The sequence below is a fragment of the Trematomus bernacchii genome, unplaced genomic scaffold, assembly GCF_902827165.1.
Source record: "Trematomus bernacchii unplaced genomic scaffold, fTreBer1.1, whole genome shotgun sequence".
Classification (NCBI taxonomy): domain Eukaryota; kingdom Metazoa; phylum Chordata; class Actinopteri; order Perciformes; family Nototheniidae; genus Trematomus; species Trematomus bernacchii.
The window spans coordinates 1,382,579-1,396,963 of record NW_022987592.1 but is presented as its reverse complement, the minus strand read 5'-3'; the positions used below and the strand labels follow the sequence as shown (position 1 = coordinate 1,396,963).

General features: G+C 41.1%; 1 protein-coding gene across 1 annotated transcript in view; it reads right to left on the bottom strand.

The window, feature by feature from the left end:
* The window catches only part of LOC117481484 (paired box protein Pax-7-like), a 46,724-nt gene extending 44,460 nt beyond the window's left edge, over positions 1-2,264 (bottom strand). The window contains 5 exon segments of the mRNA XM_034129183.1: positions 240-316; positions 318-366; positions 892-1,021; positions 1,128-1,363; positions 2,169-2,264. Of these exon segments, the coding sequence (XP_033985074.1) occupies positions 240-316; positions 318-366; positions 892-1,021; positions 1,128-1,363; positions 2,169-2,253 (577 nt within the window). The 5' untranslated portion in view covers positions 2,254-2,264.
* Positions 2,265-14,385: the final 12,121 nt, after the last annotated feature.

Genomic DNA, 14,385 nt, shown 5'->3' with positions numbered 1-14,385 from the left:
TGGTGGTGTGGGTGTGGGGGGGGGCCTGTCAGGCTGCTGTAAATTGTATTGGACTGGCACAATCGGCTCCTCTCGTCAGCAGCGCCACGGGAGTCCCCCCCCCCCCCCCCCCCCCCAAAGAACACATATAAATAATGAAAGAGAAGAGCGCGCGGAGACTAAACACCGTTTTAGCCCAATTTGTAGCCGATTCCCCGCGCGCCCTCTCCTCCATGCCCTCGCGGCAGGCAGCGGCCTACCTTTGTCTCCCAGGATCCCGTCGATGCTGTGTTTGCTCTTCTTCTCCCCGTCTTCATCCTTCTTATCACACTCTTCCCATCATCCTTTTTCCAAACCGAGCTCGAAGTACACGGCTGATCGAACTCACTGAAAACACAGAGGCAGCTTCAGCAGGCTGTTCATCACAACAATAATCCTAATAAAAACACAATAACAATAATAACAATTGATATAATAATAGCAATAATTATAATCAACAATCAAATAATAATAATAAAAAGTAATAACAATATTAATAAGCGTTAGGCCTAGGCTATGTAAAATAGCAATAATTATAATCATTATAACATTAATAATAATAACACAAATAAAAACACAATAACAATAATAATAAGTAATATAATAATAGCAATAATTATAGTCAACAATAATATTAATAATAAAAAATAAAAAAACAATAACAATAATAATAAGCGTTAGCCTATATAAAATAGCAATAATTATAACAATAATGATAGCAACAACAACAATAATTACATAACAGTAAATAATAACAACAATAATCATAATCAATAACCACCGTTAAATGATCATTAATAAACAGTGTTCTCTCTCAGTCTCTGCAGTGAATCAGCGGGTATTGAAGGTGGATCTTACCGGAGCAGGCCTCACCTGAAGGGACCGTGCTCCGGTCACACACGCCGTCCTTCAGCAGCTTGTCCCGGATCTCCCAGCTGAACATGCCGGGGTTGTCCCGCTTATACTCCTCTATCCGCTTCTCCACGTCCGGCGTGGCGACCTGCTGCAGGGGGGGGGGGGGGGGCAGCAGGACAGGTGATTACAGGCCCTGAAATGTGTCAAAGTAGCCTATCTTTATATCATTATCCTGACACTGTGCGGCTCCTCACCCTGGGCTTGCTGCCTCCGATGGCCCCGGGCCGGATGGAGCCGGTCTCCTGGTAGCGGCACAGGATCTTGGACACGCAGCCGTGAGAGACGCGCAGCTGGCGGGAGATGACACAGGGCCGGATCCCGTGGTGGGCCATCTCCACTATCTTGTGTCGGATGTGGTTGGGCAGCGGCCGGCCGTTAATGAAGACCCCCCCCAGCTGGTTGACCCGGCCCTGGCCCAGAGGAGTGGACACTGGGGGCCACAGACACACTCAGTGTGAGTTTTAGGTGATCGGTAATCATGAGGGACTGTCGAAGGAAATGTTCTGATGGAAATGTTGAGTTTCCTCTACATGTTATAATTCGAATAAAATGAGGCCTGAAAATATCCACAGGCCTCCTGATATATTGTATCGTTATTCTCTACGTGGCTGCAGTAAATGAACATTTGGGTTAACAGAGGACCGGATCTACTTCACAGGATCTGAAGAGCTCCATTATTCAGCAGCACGCTGTCCAAATATTGGAGTAATCCTCCGTGCTGTTTATTCGATTCATTTCATTTCCACTTGAAAGACCCCATGATTTGGTTAGAGACTGTTAAGTGTTTTCTTGGGATTTAGATATGATGACAACGTGTCCACTGGATGATAATAAATTAAGTGCAGCCCGGGTCCTGTAATATTTAGCCAGTAAAATAATAATATAATAAGGATGAAAACAAAGACATTTTAATGTGTGAATTTTCTTTTCGCAAGAATGCGAGTCCTTCAAGACAAACCAAAAGTTGAAGCGGCCTAATGTCGCCCCGTGAAGACGGACCGGGAAATGTGTTGTCACTTCATCATGGAAACTCGATTGCACAACGACAAATAACACAGTATTTTACGCACGAAAAACATGCAGAAAAAACAGCTGTGCCTTCCTGAAGTGGTTTTTAAATCTGCACAAGGACGCCTTGTCTATTTACAAGTAATGTCTTTCATTTTTAACTCTGCATATTTGTAATTGTTCACACAGCTCTCGGGTTCTCAGTGTAAAGGCCGGCAGGCTCCTACCTTCCAGAGGGAATCCGGTTCGGGGGTAGTTCTGTCCGGGAGCAGGGCGCATCATCCGCGGTACCGTTCCTGGCAAACACGACATTAAAAAAAACACACACACAAAAAGAAAACAAAAGCAAAAAGACGGACACGGTTAAAGTCCAGACTTGTTGGTCACACGTGTGAGGAGGGACACGGGGGGGCTCTGAGGGAGCAGTGGAGCGGTCCTCACATCTGACAGCAGCCTTTTAACGGTGTGAGGCTGGATCACTGACAGGGCCCGGACAAGTCTGGACCATCCGGGCTGCAGGGGGGGGGGGGGGGGGGGTCGCAAGCACCGATAGGTTCTTGGAGCTTTCTCTTTTTCCCTAGAGAAAAGCTCCAGCAAGTTGAAGCAGCCAATGGGAACGAAGGGATAAAGACACACCAACACACACACACACACACACACACACACACACACACACACACACACACACACACACACACACACACACACACACACACACCCTCACACTCTGGCAGCTTATTTTCAGTCAAATACATAAACAAGTAAATGTGAAAGCTCCGTTAAAAACAGTATAAAAATATTGTGTAATATTAAAGGCTATTATTTAAGCAGACACTACACTCCACAACTGCTATCATTATAACGTGTTAATGGGAGAAAAAAATATTTCACACACAAACACTTTTTCACTTTACACGCTTCATGCAATCATCTAGATTGTTGTGTTTATGGTCATTTGGCACGTGTATTTGTTACAGTTTTTTTCAGGGCTCATTTTCTCAAAACACTTAACACAATTCGCACCACATTTTTCGTGCAAAATTAAGCACTGCACCCAAAACTATACACTTACCAAAACCAAACTTTTGCACTAAATGGCACACACTTCACTTATAGTACAAGCCACTTCGTCACACTGTGGTGCTTTCTCTAAAGCACACTCATCTTTTCCCTCTATGTAGAGAATTCTGCATATAAAGATTGTTCAAGTCTACAAACATATGTGCAGAGACAAAAATATACTGTTGTTATACTTTTATTTTTCTCCCAAAGAAATTGGTGCAACATTCATGCTGAACACATAGTTACAGTTGTGTAAACAAAATGATGCCTCAAACACAGTAAATGTAAAGGAAAAAAAAAAAATGTAAACAAAATAACAGAGGAGAGAAAAGTGCTTAGGGTGCATCTCGCCGCCTAGCTGGGTCTGACCACAGCACCTCATCCACATCACAAGCAATATCTTCCCTGGCTAAACATCGCGGGAAGAAGCGTCTTGAGTGTCGTATCCATCCCTGGACAGCACTCACATGTCATCACGTGCCTCTTCCATTGCCTCCAAAAGAGTCAAGCGCTCGTATGGCTGACGGTCATACACCTTCCACCGCCATGTCCAAAAGAACCCTTCTATTGGATACAGAAGCAGAAATTGTGGGTGGTCAACGAACCAGTTTTGGACGGTGGCTGCTCGATGAAAGCTGACATTGTCCCATACAATTACGTATCTGAGTTGCAAAAAAACGTATATATTGTGTATAATGACTAACTGCACTCAAAACAACATCAATTCTTATCGAAACTCAACTTTTGCACCAAATGGCACACACTTCATTTGTAGAAGACGCTTTTTTCAACTAACTACACACTGTGGTGCTCAATCTAAAGCACACTTACTTTTGAGGGCTTTTTTCTGTATGTAGAAAATGATACACTACACACAAATGTGCAGAAAACACCAATATTCTGTTGAAACAAAACATTTGTATTTCTCTCCACAGTAAATGGAAAAGACAGCTTTAACCGTTATGCTGCAAATAAACTCTTCAACTGACTTCAGTTCATCCTCCCCCTCTCTCATCCTCCCTCTCTCTTATCCTCCCTCTCTCTCATCCTCCCTCTACCTCTCCCTCTTGCTGCTATCCATATATCCATGTTTGTTGTAAAAAGGTATTATGTGGAGCCTTGTTCAAGTGCTTACATCCTGATTGCTGAGTCAACAATAAAGCATTTCCGTGTTTATGGTCATTTGGCACGTGTATTTGTTTGTTGGTTCATGTGTGTAGCATTTTTAATGGCAGTGTTTTGAAAACGGCAAACAAGTGAATATGTCAGATTTCTGTGTCTTACTTTGTCAGAGCCAAATACTGGCAGATCAATTCTGGACCCATTTTATCAAGGACTATCTGCCATCCGATAACTTGCAACTGGATACAGCTGTCCTTATAATGGATCCACAACTGCCATGGGCTCAATGGCCAGTAGGGAAGGTAACCAGGCTGCATCCGAGCCCTGACCAGTGTGTCCGGTCAGCCGACGTTCTAGTTCAAGACAGAACTTACACTCGGCCAGTGGCCCGCTTGATATCATTACCTGAACTATCCAACTGAATGGGAATTCATATCTTTCACAGCAGCTGAGCTAATGTGGGGGCAGCTGTTGTGAATTCCCTGTGCTGCCCAAACACTGCCCTCTAGAGGGCTAATGAACATTCTCCTGCCTGTCACCAAATGCTCCTGATTGGGGAAAGTGACAACAGGTGTGATCAGGACACACTCAGGTGAACACTGATTACTGCTGCTACTTAAAGAGCAGACAGACTAGCAGGAAAGCCTCTCCAGTCCTGCTCTCTCATGCGTCCCTGAGAATGTGAGTTTCCTTTATGTGTTTAATGTATACTGCAAACTTTGTTTATTTAACTTTATTTACAGCTTGTTTATTTGATGTATTATTTATGACAAATATGTATTCTTTTGTCTTGTTTGCCAAACTGCAGAAACCATGAGTTGGAGTAAATAAATGGAACTAAACTGCATTTCTGACCAGAACTCCTTTATTCTTATTGTGTTATGTGTAACGTTGCTGCCTTCTTGGCCAGGTCAGCATTGAAAATGAGATTTTATCTCAATGTTTTTATCTGGTTAAATAAAGGTTAAATAAAAATAAAATAAAAAATTCGAGACTCTTAAGTGGTCAACATATTCAAGCCGGCAAAATAACAGTCAAATTCATTTCAAGCAAGTGAAAAAAACTGTAAACAGTACCAGGCATTCATCAGGGACTGCAGGCCCTGTCTTCTTGTTGGGGCTCATACAAGCACGAGGGGGAGATTCATTCAAACTGTTCTGTCTGCTGCATCTGGCAGGCGGTACCGCAGCATCCGGACTAAAACCACCAGACTCCGGGACAGTTTCATCCCACAGGCCAGAAGACTGCTAAACACCTGAGCTCTGTAAAGTGCCTCGATAAACATTCCTGTTTGTCATCTTGCATGTCATCTTGCAATCTACTTATTTATATAAATAGTTATCACCGCAATACACCGTATTTAATTTTGTCGTAATGTACATTATTTCATTTCATTTTCTGTTCTTGTACATATCCTATTCTATTTACATGTTTAATAGACTTTTTGAACTATTTTTTATTTTTATTTTGTATTTTATTATATATGTTGTATTGTTGGAGGCAACACACTCTCACTCCATAAACGTCCAGGAGCGACGCTTGGTCAGGGTCCCTAGGCGTGCAGTTGGGACGCTCCTAGGCTCCTTCAGCTTCATAAAGGGACGCAAATAGCTTTCAACTGATTGCAATGTATTCCCATCTGCGGCGGGATTTGACACTCATGGAAGCACGGCATTCGTTTGTGTCGGAGGCTGTTAAAGGCAATGAGCGTCCATTCCCATTGGATAACGGAGAATTGTACACCCGGAAGTAAGTATTCCCCTTACTGTCGATTGATTTTACCGTGATATCTGCACTACTCATCAACTAAAAAAAAACACCAGATTATCCTTGTTAATTAGGATTAGGATTAATTATTGATTGGTTTAAATTGTATGCAATGCTTTTGTATTTTTCCCCCTTCGATTCGGAGAAACAAATATTTTTTTCGGAGTTTAGGATGGCAGAAGACACTACACTCAGTGGCGACTGGTCATTAGGGGCAGATGGGGCACAGCCCCACCTAGTGTCAGCAGAAAGTATTACAAATAATGATTACAAAAATGCAAATAAAAAAATATATAAAATATATTTTAAGATCATGTTTAATCATCTGATTCGTCTGTACATTGCTGTTTTAGTCTGTGTTCTTCTAATTAGTGTGTCTACAGTCACAGTGTGTGCCTATTGAGCTGTTTAGAGCCATGTGGGACAAAACCTGATTATGCCCCTTCCTCTCGCTGTGAAGTGAACGGTGACTGTAAAAACTACACTGCGCATGCTCAGAGTATTTTGTAATGTGTGTGGCAAAAAAATAATGACCAGAGGGGCACGGAGCTACCATCCCCACCATACGTCATCTCAAATCATTCAGAGCTGATTGGCTGTAAGTACGTGTGCCGCGAAAAGTGTGGTGCTTGAAGAGGAGACGAGAGAGCTGCAGTGGCGCGTCCTAAAACCAGGAAGTAAGCACAAAAAAGCAATGAGATTTCTCCAGAGGATTTTAGAAAATAGCTCGAAATAAGATCTGTGGGAAACGTACCTGTTAGATAAATCCACGTTTTGATTAGCCGGATAACATCCACATGTCTTCCCTACTTTTATAATTTTTTTATCATAAATCTATAGATTAGATTTGATAGACTTTTGAAACTACAAGAAGATAAGGAGGACTTTTACAAAAAAGTAATAGAAATGTTTGTCCAGAAGGATAGGCAAATGGACTTCATCTTCAAGTCAAGGTAAGACCGCCATTTTATTGAAAATGGGATCTTACTAAGAGAGAACAATTCAATATTTAAATGATAAAATTACATTTTTTTTGGGTATCCTTTTGTTGAACTGTCTGTTTAAAATTAATCGAAGCATCAGACAAAAAAAGCTTTTGAAAATAATATATTTTGGTTTAGGTCAAAATATAATATTTGTAAACCTGAAGAGTCAGTGCCAGTGCCTCACCAGCCATGAACCTCACTGCACGTCACTGCAGAAGCTTATATATAGACATCTAAGTTTTTTGTGCCCCACCACTTTTGTACATATAAAAACGCCACTGACTACACTACCCAGAATCCCCAGCTATCGTTTAGGACTACACCATGTGCTCTGTTTGACAAACCCCGTAATTAGTTCTCAAGCTCTGTGATTGGATGTTGGAGTGGCAGTGCGCAAAGTTTACACGTGTCAAACAGCACTTTGAAATGGAATGAAACCCATCGACGGGTCACAGGCAGAGTTGGGTGTAACGCGTTACAAAGTAATGCGTTACTGTAATAATATTACTTTTGTCGGTAACGGAGTAGTGTAACGCGTTACTTTTATAATTCAGTAATCACACTACAGTTACTAACATTGCCCCGACACGCGTTACTTTTATAAAATCAGTCATAATCACACTGACAGACAAGAGGGGTTTCCGCCGCAGGTTTATATGTACGTAATCTGCGCGATTTGCGCGTCCACATCTCCACGTGCAGTGCTGCATAAACATGGCTGAGTCAGCGATAACTTTCGAGGGGTGGAGGTATGCCCATTATTTTGAGTTCGTCCGAAGAATAGACAGGAATGTGACTGTGAGGTGCAAACTGTGTCCATGCCAGAAGCTGTGATCCACTGCTGTAAACACCACGTCAAACCTCAACAAACACCTGCAAAGAACACATGCTAAGGTGAAGCTAATAGCTAAGGACCCCCGAACCCAGAGTGAGGATGTTGTGAGTGCGCCGCCGACTCCGAAGCAGCAAAAATTACCGGTAACCAAAGCAGAGATGGACAGGCTTGTAGCATCCTTCATAGTAGAGGTAATGTTGCCCATTTGTACAGTGGAATCACCATCGCATCGTTCAGAGATATACTGCGCAAAATACAGATAGCAGGAGACAGAGGACAGCCATAGTCAGAGCTATCTGGATCAGTCTTATGCGACAATGGAAACTGAACATTTGAAACTTTAGCAGTCTGCGTGATCTGCCTGTAGGGAGGGGCGGGCCGGCCCTGCGAGTAAAGTAACGAGTTACTTTATGTAGAGAGTAACGAAGTAGTGTAATATATTCCTTTTCTTTTAAGTAATATGTAATATGTAATATATTACTTTTTTTTTTAGTAACGACCCCATCTCTGGTCACAGGCTCCTCCAACAGTGCAACACCATAAAACAGATACACAGAAAAAATAGTGCAAGTAAATACAAAAAGAAAATAGTAAATAGTGAAATAGTGCAATAAGAGTCTATATACAAGTGATTGGAATATGATATATTAGACAAATAATTTCTAAGTAGCAGCCAGATGAATGTTATGGATGTTGTTTCAAAGTTCAGGTGTTTAATAGTCTTATGGCCTGTGGGATGAAACTGTCCCTGAGTCTGGTGGTTTTAGTCCGGATGCTGCGGTACCGCCTGCCAGACGGCAGCAGACAGAACAGTTTGTGGCTGGGGTGATGGGGGTCTTTTATAATCCTGAGGGCTTTCTTTAAGGTTAACCTGGTATTTTTACTACATTTATTTTAGTTACTTTACAGATTTGGATTAATGATGTGAAATATAAACAACCCTTAAATCAGACTTTAGTTACACCTGAGTAACATTCAGTGAAGGTGATTGTCAAGTGCAAACAATCAGGAGAGATATTTGATAGTTGGTGCTTGAGAAGACAAAAAATGTATCTGCAGATCCCTATAAAGCATATTCATTACTCGTTATTCTGGATATTCAGAATTGCTCATCAAAAACTGTATATAATGGCTATTTTGCACATCCCTTTCAAGATTTCAAGATTTTCTAAGGTTTATTGACATATCATATACACAACTACGGTGTAGTTATGCAATGATGACAAACTTGGGTCACAGGTTCCTCAACAAGACATCTATCAATATCTGTGTACCTCCACCATTAAACATATTCTGCACATTTCTTATTCTATCTAAATACATCTTATAAGAGTATAATTAATATGTATAATATCAGTTCAAATAAGTGCTTCAACATAGTTAACTTTGCAGGAAAGTTGATTGTCAAGTCCCAAAACAAACCATGCAATATATTAAACGTTAAGTACTTTGTCAGGCTTAATAAAGATACCCCCAAAGCTTTTTGCTTACATGTATTTAAAAGAAGACCTTAACCTAAAGTATTATTTAATGTTTAAATAAAGCCTAATTAGTTTGTCTGTTTTGCACATCCTCCTATTAATATCTTTGTACATCCGGCACTAAACTGTTTTATTCTAGAAACCATTTACAGTATCTTCTTGATATTTTCTATTCTATATTTCTATCATTGACCTTCTACTTTCCTCCTTTGTATATACTCTTAATATTTAAATGTTTTCATAAAATATAACACATTCAAAAGTGCTTTACAAAAATGAAAGACATTAAGAAAAAGGCATTTTAAACAGTCATTAAAAAGCAACACAATCTACCTGCATTGCAATTACTCTAAACGTGTAATAACGTGCTTTAACCAGTAGGAGGTGCGGGTGAAAAGCTGTCAAGTTTACAGTGTTAAAGGGCCCATGTCATGGCCATTTCCACTGATCATAATTACATTGTTGAGGTATACTAAAATAGATTTATACTGTGCAATTTTCCAAACTCACATTGGTTTCGCATACAGCATCTCTGTAAAGTATGTGTATTCAGCAGTATTCACTCTCTCCACTAAACGACTCGTTGGAGCTCCCCGTGAGCCTAGTGTGCTCCGATTGGTCAGCTCGGCCACTCTGTTCTGATTAGTCAACCACCAGAGAGGCTCCGCCCATGTCTAACAGTGCTTTTTTCGGCTCGCTCTCGGAACATCAGTCTTATAATGGCGTCGGTACAGCCGTATATTTTATACGCTAACTAACCGAACTGTACCTACAACTGTTGTTATAGAAGAGTGTGACGGCCCCAGGGCCTTTGTGCAGGTGTGTTGCAGGTCTTACGATGGGGTGGAGCTGAAGAGGCTAATCAGCGCGATCACGGACACCTGGCCGGAGCCGAGGTGCTATTAAGCCCAGCTGCCCGGAGTCACACGGCGGCCCGTCTCTCTCCAAAGCGGCTGCAGAAGGACGAACTCGGCGATCCTCTCCCCTCGACCACCTATCTCTGCATTTACCACAATAAATGTGCAGTGGTTTTGTAAACTTGTGTATGTCTCCTTGTCTTTCCGTTGTGGCCTACGAGCCGGTCATAACAAAGAGTAAGTTATTTTTACCTGTAATAAACTACTACTGTTTGATGAGAAATCAAATCATGGTTTGCTATATATGAATGATATGTTATAGGAGCAAATAATTCAGGGAAGAAAGGATAGGCCTACTAAGTATTTCCATTAAACTTTATTTTTAGAAATGTACAAAATGAACATAAATATACATATATACACGGTATATCATCAATTCCTCCCCGTTGTCGGCATCTTGCCTATCGCAGCCGGGGCTTTTTAGGACGATGCATCAGTGTGGTAGTCCCGTCCCCGTCATGTATTGTCCGGCAGGATCTGGCTGGACGAAATCAAATGCAAATCACAAAATATTAGAGAAACTTAGTTGTTTTAGATTCGTTAGTAGTAGTTGTGGTAGGAGTGTGGATCTATCTAATCCATCTATCTAATGAACACAGTAAGCTTGCCAGCTAATATGCTAACCTAGCTTTGTTTACTTTGGTAGCTAACACGATATGAACGCTAGCTCGGAGGAACGGCAACTATAATGTAGTGTAATAAAACTACTATGAACAAAAGCTAGTGGTTCATATTAGGTTAGCAATAACGTGTTTATAATTGCAATCTTATACGCGTAGTCTGCTACGTTCGGTCATTCATTGTAACTGGCATGAATACATTGTTTTGCGCTAGCATGTATAGCTAGCCTCGTTAGCTATACATGCAGTATGTACATGTACTGTCACAATGTACGGTAAATCACCCGGAGTATACTGTATGAGTATTCCGTGTGTGACTGCAGACATTCTCCTGCCATGACAAACATGTAAGGCCATCTGCTGACATTGTAGTTGATATATTTAAATGCTAGCAACGTCGTTAGCCCAGTAAGCTGGGCTTGTTTAGTGTAATAAAACCACTATGAACAAAAGCTAGTGATTCATATTAGGCTAGCAAGAACGTGTTTACAATTGCAATCTTATACGGGTAGTCTGCTACATTCATTGTAGCTGGCATAACAACAAAATGTTCCCGAGCAAACCCATGTCTAGCTCCGTTGGTTAGCTCGGTAGCATACACGCTACGCCAGCTATAATGTAATTACGTTTCGCGACTGACCGTACGGCAAATCACCCGGAGTATACTGTCTATGAGTATTTCGTGTGTGAATGCAGACATTCTCCTGCTATGAGATACATGTATGCAAGGCCATCTGCTGATATTAGAGTTGATATATGGAAACACTAGCAACTTAGTTAGCACAGTTAGCACTGTGTCAATGGCTTAGCAGTCCGACACAGTTTACACATTTAAACAGTCTTGTTTGATAAATACACAAATAACAATGCAAACTTACAGGTTGTGTACCCGAATCTTCCCCTGCTCCAAACGGTCCAAACTAACTAGGAATAGCATCGTCCTTCAGTTTCAAATGCTGTGCATATCCGGCCTCAAACTGGGCAATGTTCTTGGAAGCTTTCGTCTGTGAAATGCCGCGCACACAGTAACGTTCTTCGAACCTCTGAAGGAACAGTGTTAAAAAGACATTTCAACCACTGACTTTGTCGTGGTTCTTCCGTCGGTAGGACAAACAGCTCAGATTTCTCCTCAGATTTCAGGAAACAGGTCCTTGGCATTGGCATGACTGGATCGATTGTGAACTGAACCAGAGCTTCCAACAGTAAATGTTAGGCTGGCAGAGGGTGCGGCCAGCGCCGCTGGGTGTGGCCATAGCTCTTCCGGATTGGTCCATTTTGTTCCGGGTACCGCATGACATCATGCCGTACCCGGAACTAAATGGAAGACTCAAATGGGCAGTGACGTATCTCCAACGAGGCGTTTTGGGGAGGTATTTTCTGTGTTCGAGTTTTACTCGCTACAGGGTGTACTTTGAGGGTTTTGACTCTGCACACCGTTTACATGCATAAAAACCTTCATAACACACAAGGGGACGGGTAATAACCGGAAAAGCATGACATGGGAGCTTTAACAAAATAAAATATACTGCTGTTTCTGGTTTAGTTTACGACGGATATATTTAGTTATTGTTTTGATATTTGTAACACAAAAGCGATGTAAAAAACCCACAGCAACACAGAAAAGATGGTCTTAACATGACCCAGCGGTCTAGTAGTTAATAAAAAACACTAATATCAAAACAAAATATTACTACTAACTTTATTGTGAAATTAAAACCGAATGGTAAAAGAATAGTTTCCGGTCTATTCTGAGCCCGATCTCTGTAGATAAATAAAGAACTAAGACAGATGTGTAATGTTTAATGCAGCCGAACCATTTATTACAATGCATTCATGTGATGACTTTCAAAGAGTAAAGCAAGCACTGCTGAATAAAGTATGATTTTATCTTTTACGAAACGTTTTTTTCATATGGAATGCAGTTGGAGGTCAACCAATCACAGAGCTTGAGAACTAATCACGGGGTTTGTCAAACAGAGCACATGGTGTAGTCCGAAACGATAGCTGGGGATTCTGGGTAGTGTAGTGTCTTCTGCCATCCTAAACTCCGAAAAAATATTTGTTTCTCCGAATCGAAGGGGAAAAATACAAAAGCATTGCACACAATTTAAACCAATCAATGTTGTGTAATTAACAAGGATAATCTGGTGTTTTTTAGTTGATGAGTAGTGCAGATATCACTGTCAAATCAATCGACAGTAAGGGGAATACTTACTTCCGGGTGTACAATTCTCCGTTATCCAATGGGAATGGACGCTCACACGTTAAGCCCGAGAGACCCCGGTACCGGGGCACTGCCGCAACATCTTGCAGGAAACAGTGTCTGAGGGCATGTTCATTTAATAAACTATGAATGTTTTATATCCATGTAACGGGAAGAAACTCATCTAACTGATAATTTTTTTTTTTTTTTTAAAGAAAACCCACAATGCTAACACTGAGCCTCTGAATTAGCAACGAGCGAAAAATGCTAACAGATTACTGCACCAAATATCACTCACAAAACCTTATTATTTATCTCTTCTCCACATCCCTGACATCGATTCACATCGTGAGGTGACACAGAATCGATGGGTACCCACATTATCACTGAATTATACGAATTTGCGACGTTATAAACAAAAACAGACATCAAAACAGGTGACGCTAGGTAGCTAAAAATGCTAAAATGTTTACCTTGGCTCTGTAGTCTCTCCAAAGTGGTCTTCAATGGCATTAAAACGATAAGAACGCTGCTGAAGTTAATCCATAGGTTAATCCAATGTGTCTGTGTCCCTTTGAAATGATTTCTGATAATCCATAAGCAATAAAACTGCTTTTCCGTTTCCAGATGTCAGAGCTAAAGATAGGTTCGCTCTGATGCAAAACTGCATGCGCGAAGCCCCCACCTTTTCTTTTCACAATGAGTGTGTGTGAGGGACTCCCCCTTCAATTCTATTGGCTCTAACGGTCAGAAAGAGGTGTCAACCATCAAAATCAAGCAAGGGGGGCCAGAGATATGGAAAATCCACCCAAATGACCCCAGAAGTGGTTTCTTTTTGCTAAATCTCTCTAAAAAGGTCAAATGTCACTTGTTTTGCATCAATCTTGATACAGGGTACTTATTATATGTTGTACTTTGGATTCCTAAAGCTTTTAGTCTACTAACCCATCATCCAAGGGTGGTTTTCACTATAAGTAAAAAATAATTTTTGGACGGACACTATAATTTACAGTTTTTTACTATGTAAAATCTGAATTTTCTTTAAAATAAAAAACATCTATATTGATTCTGACTTTTCTACATCCAACTCACAGGTTTATCATTACTTTGAGAAAAAAGATTATTAATTTAACCCTTTTAGAAGGGAAGATATGGTCATTTGTTCTGGGAATGTCATTTTCGAGCCTGAGACCTGAAAAACAGGCTCAGGGCTTAACAGGTTAAGCTGTCTTTGGCTCTTTTCTGCTGTAACAGTAGGCGCTTTCACACCGGAGTACTTTTCCCAAGAACTAGGCCGATAGTTCTTGGGATTTTGGTTTCACACCAAAAAGATCAGGAACTAGAACCTAGTTCATGCAAACCTTTTCACCCCCAGATAGTCCCATGCTAGAGAGGTGGTACTTTCCTGGGGAGGAAAAGGTTGCAATTTCTGATTGGCAGGGCGAACTACA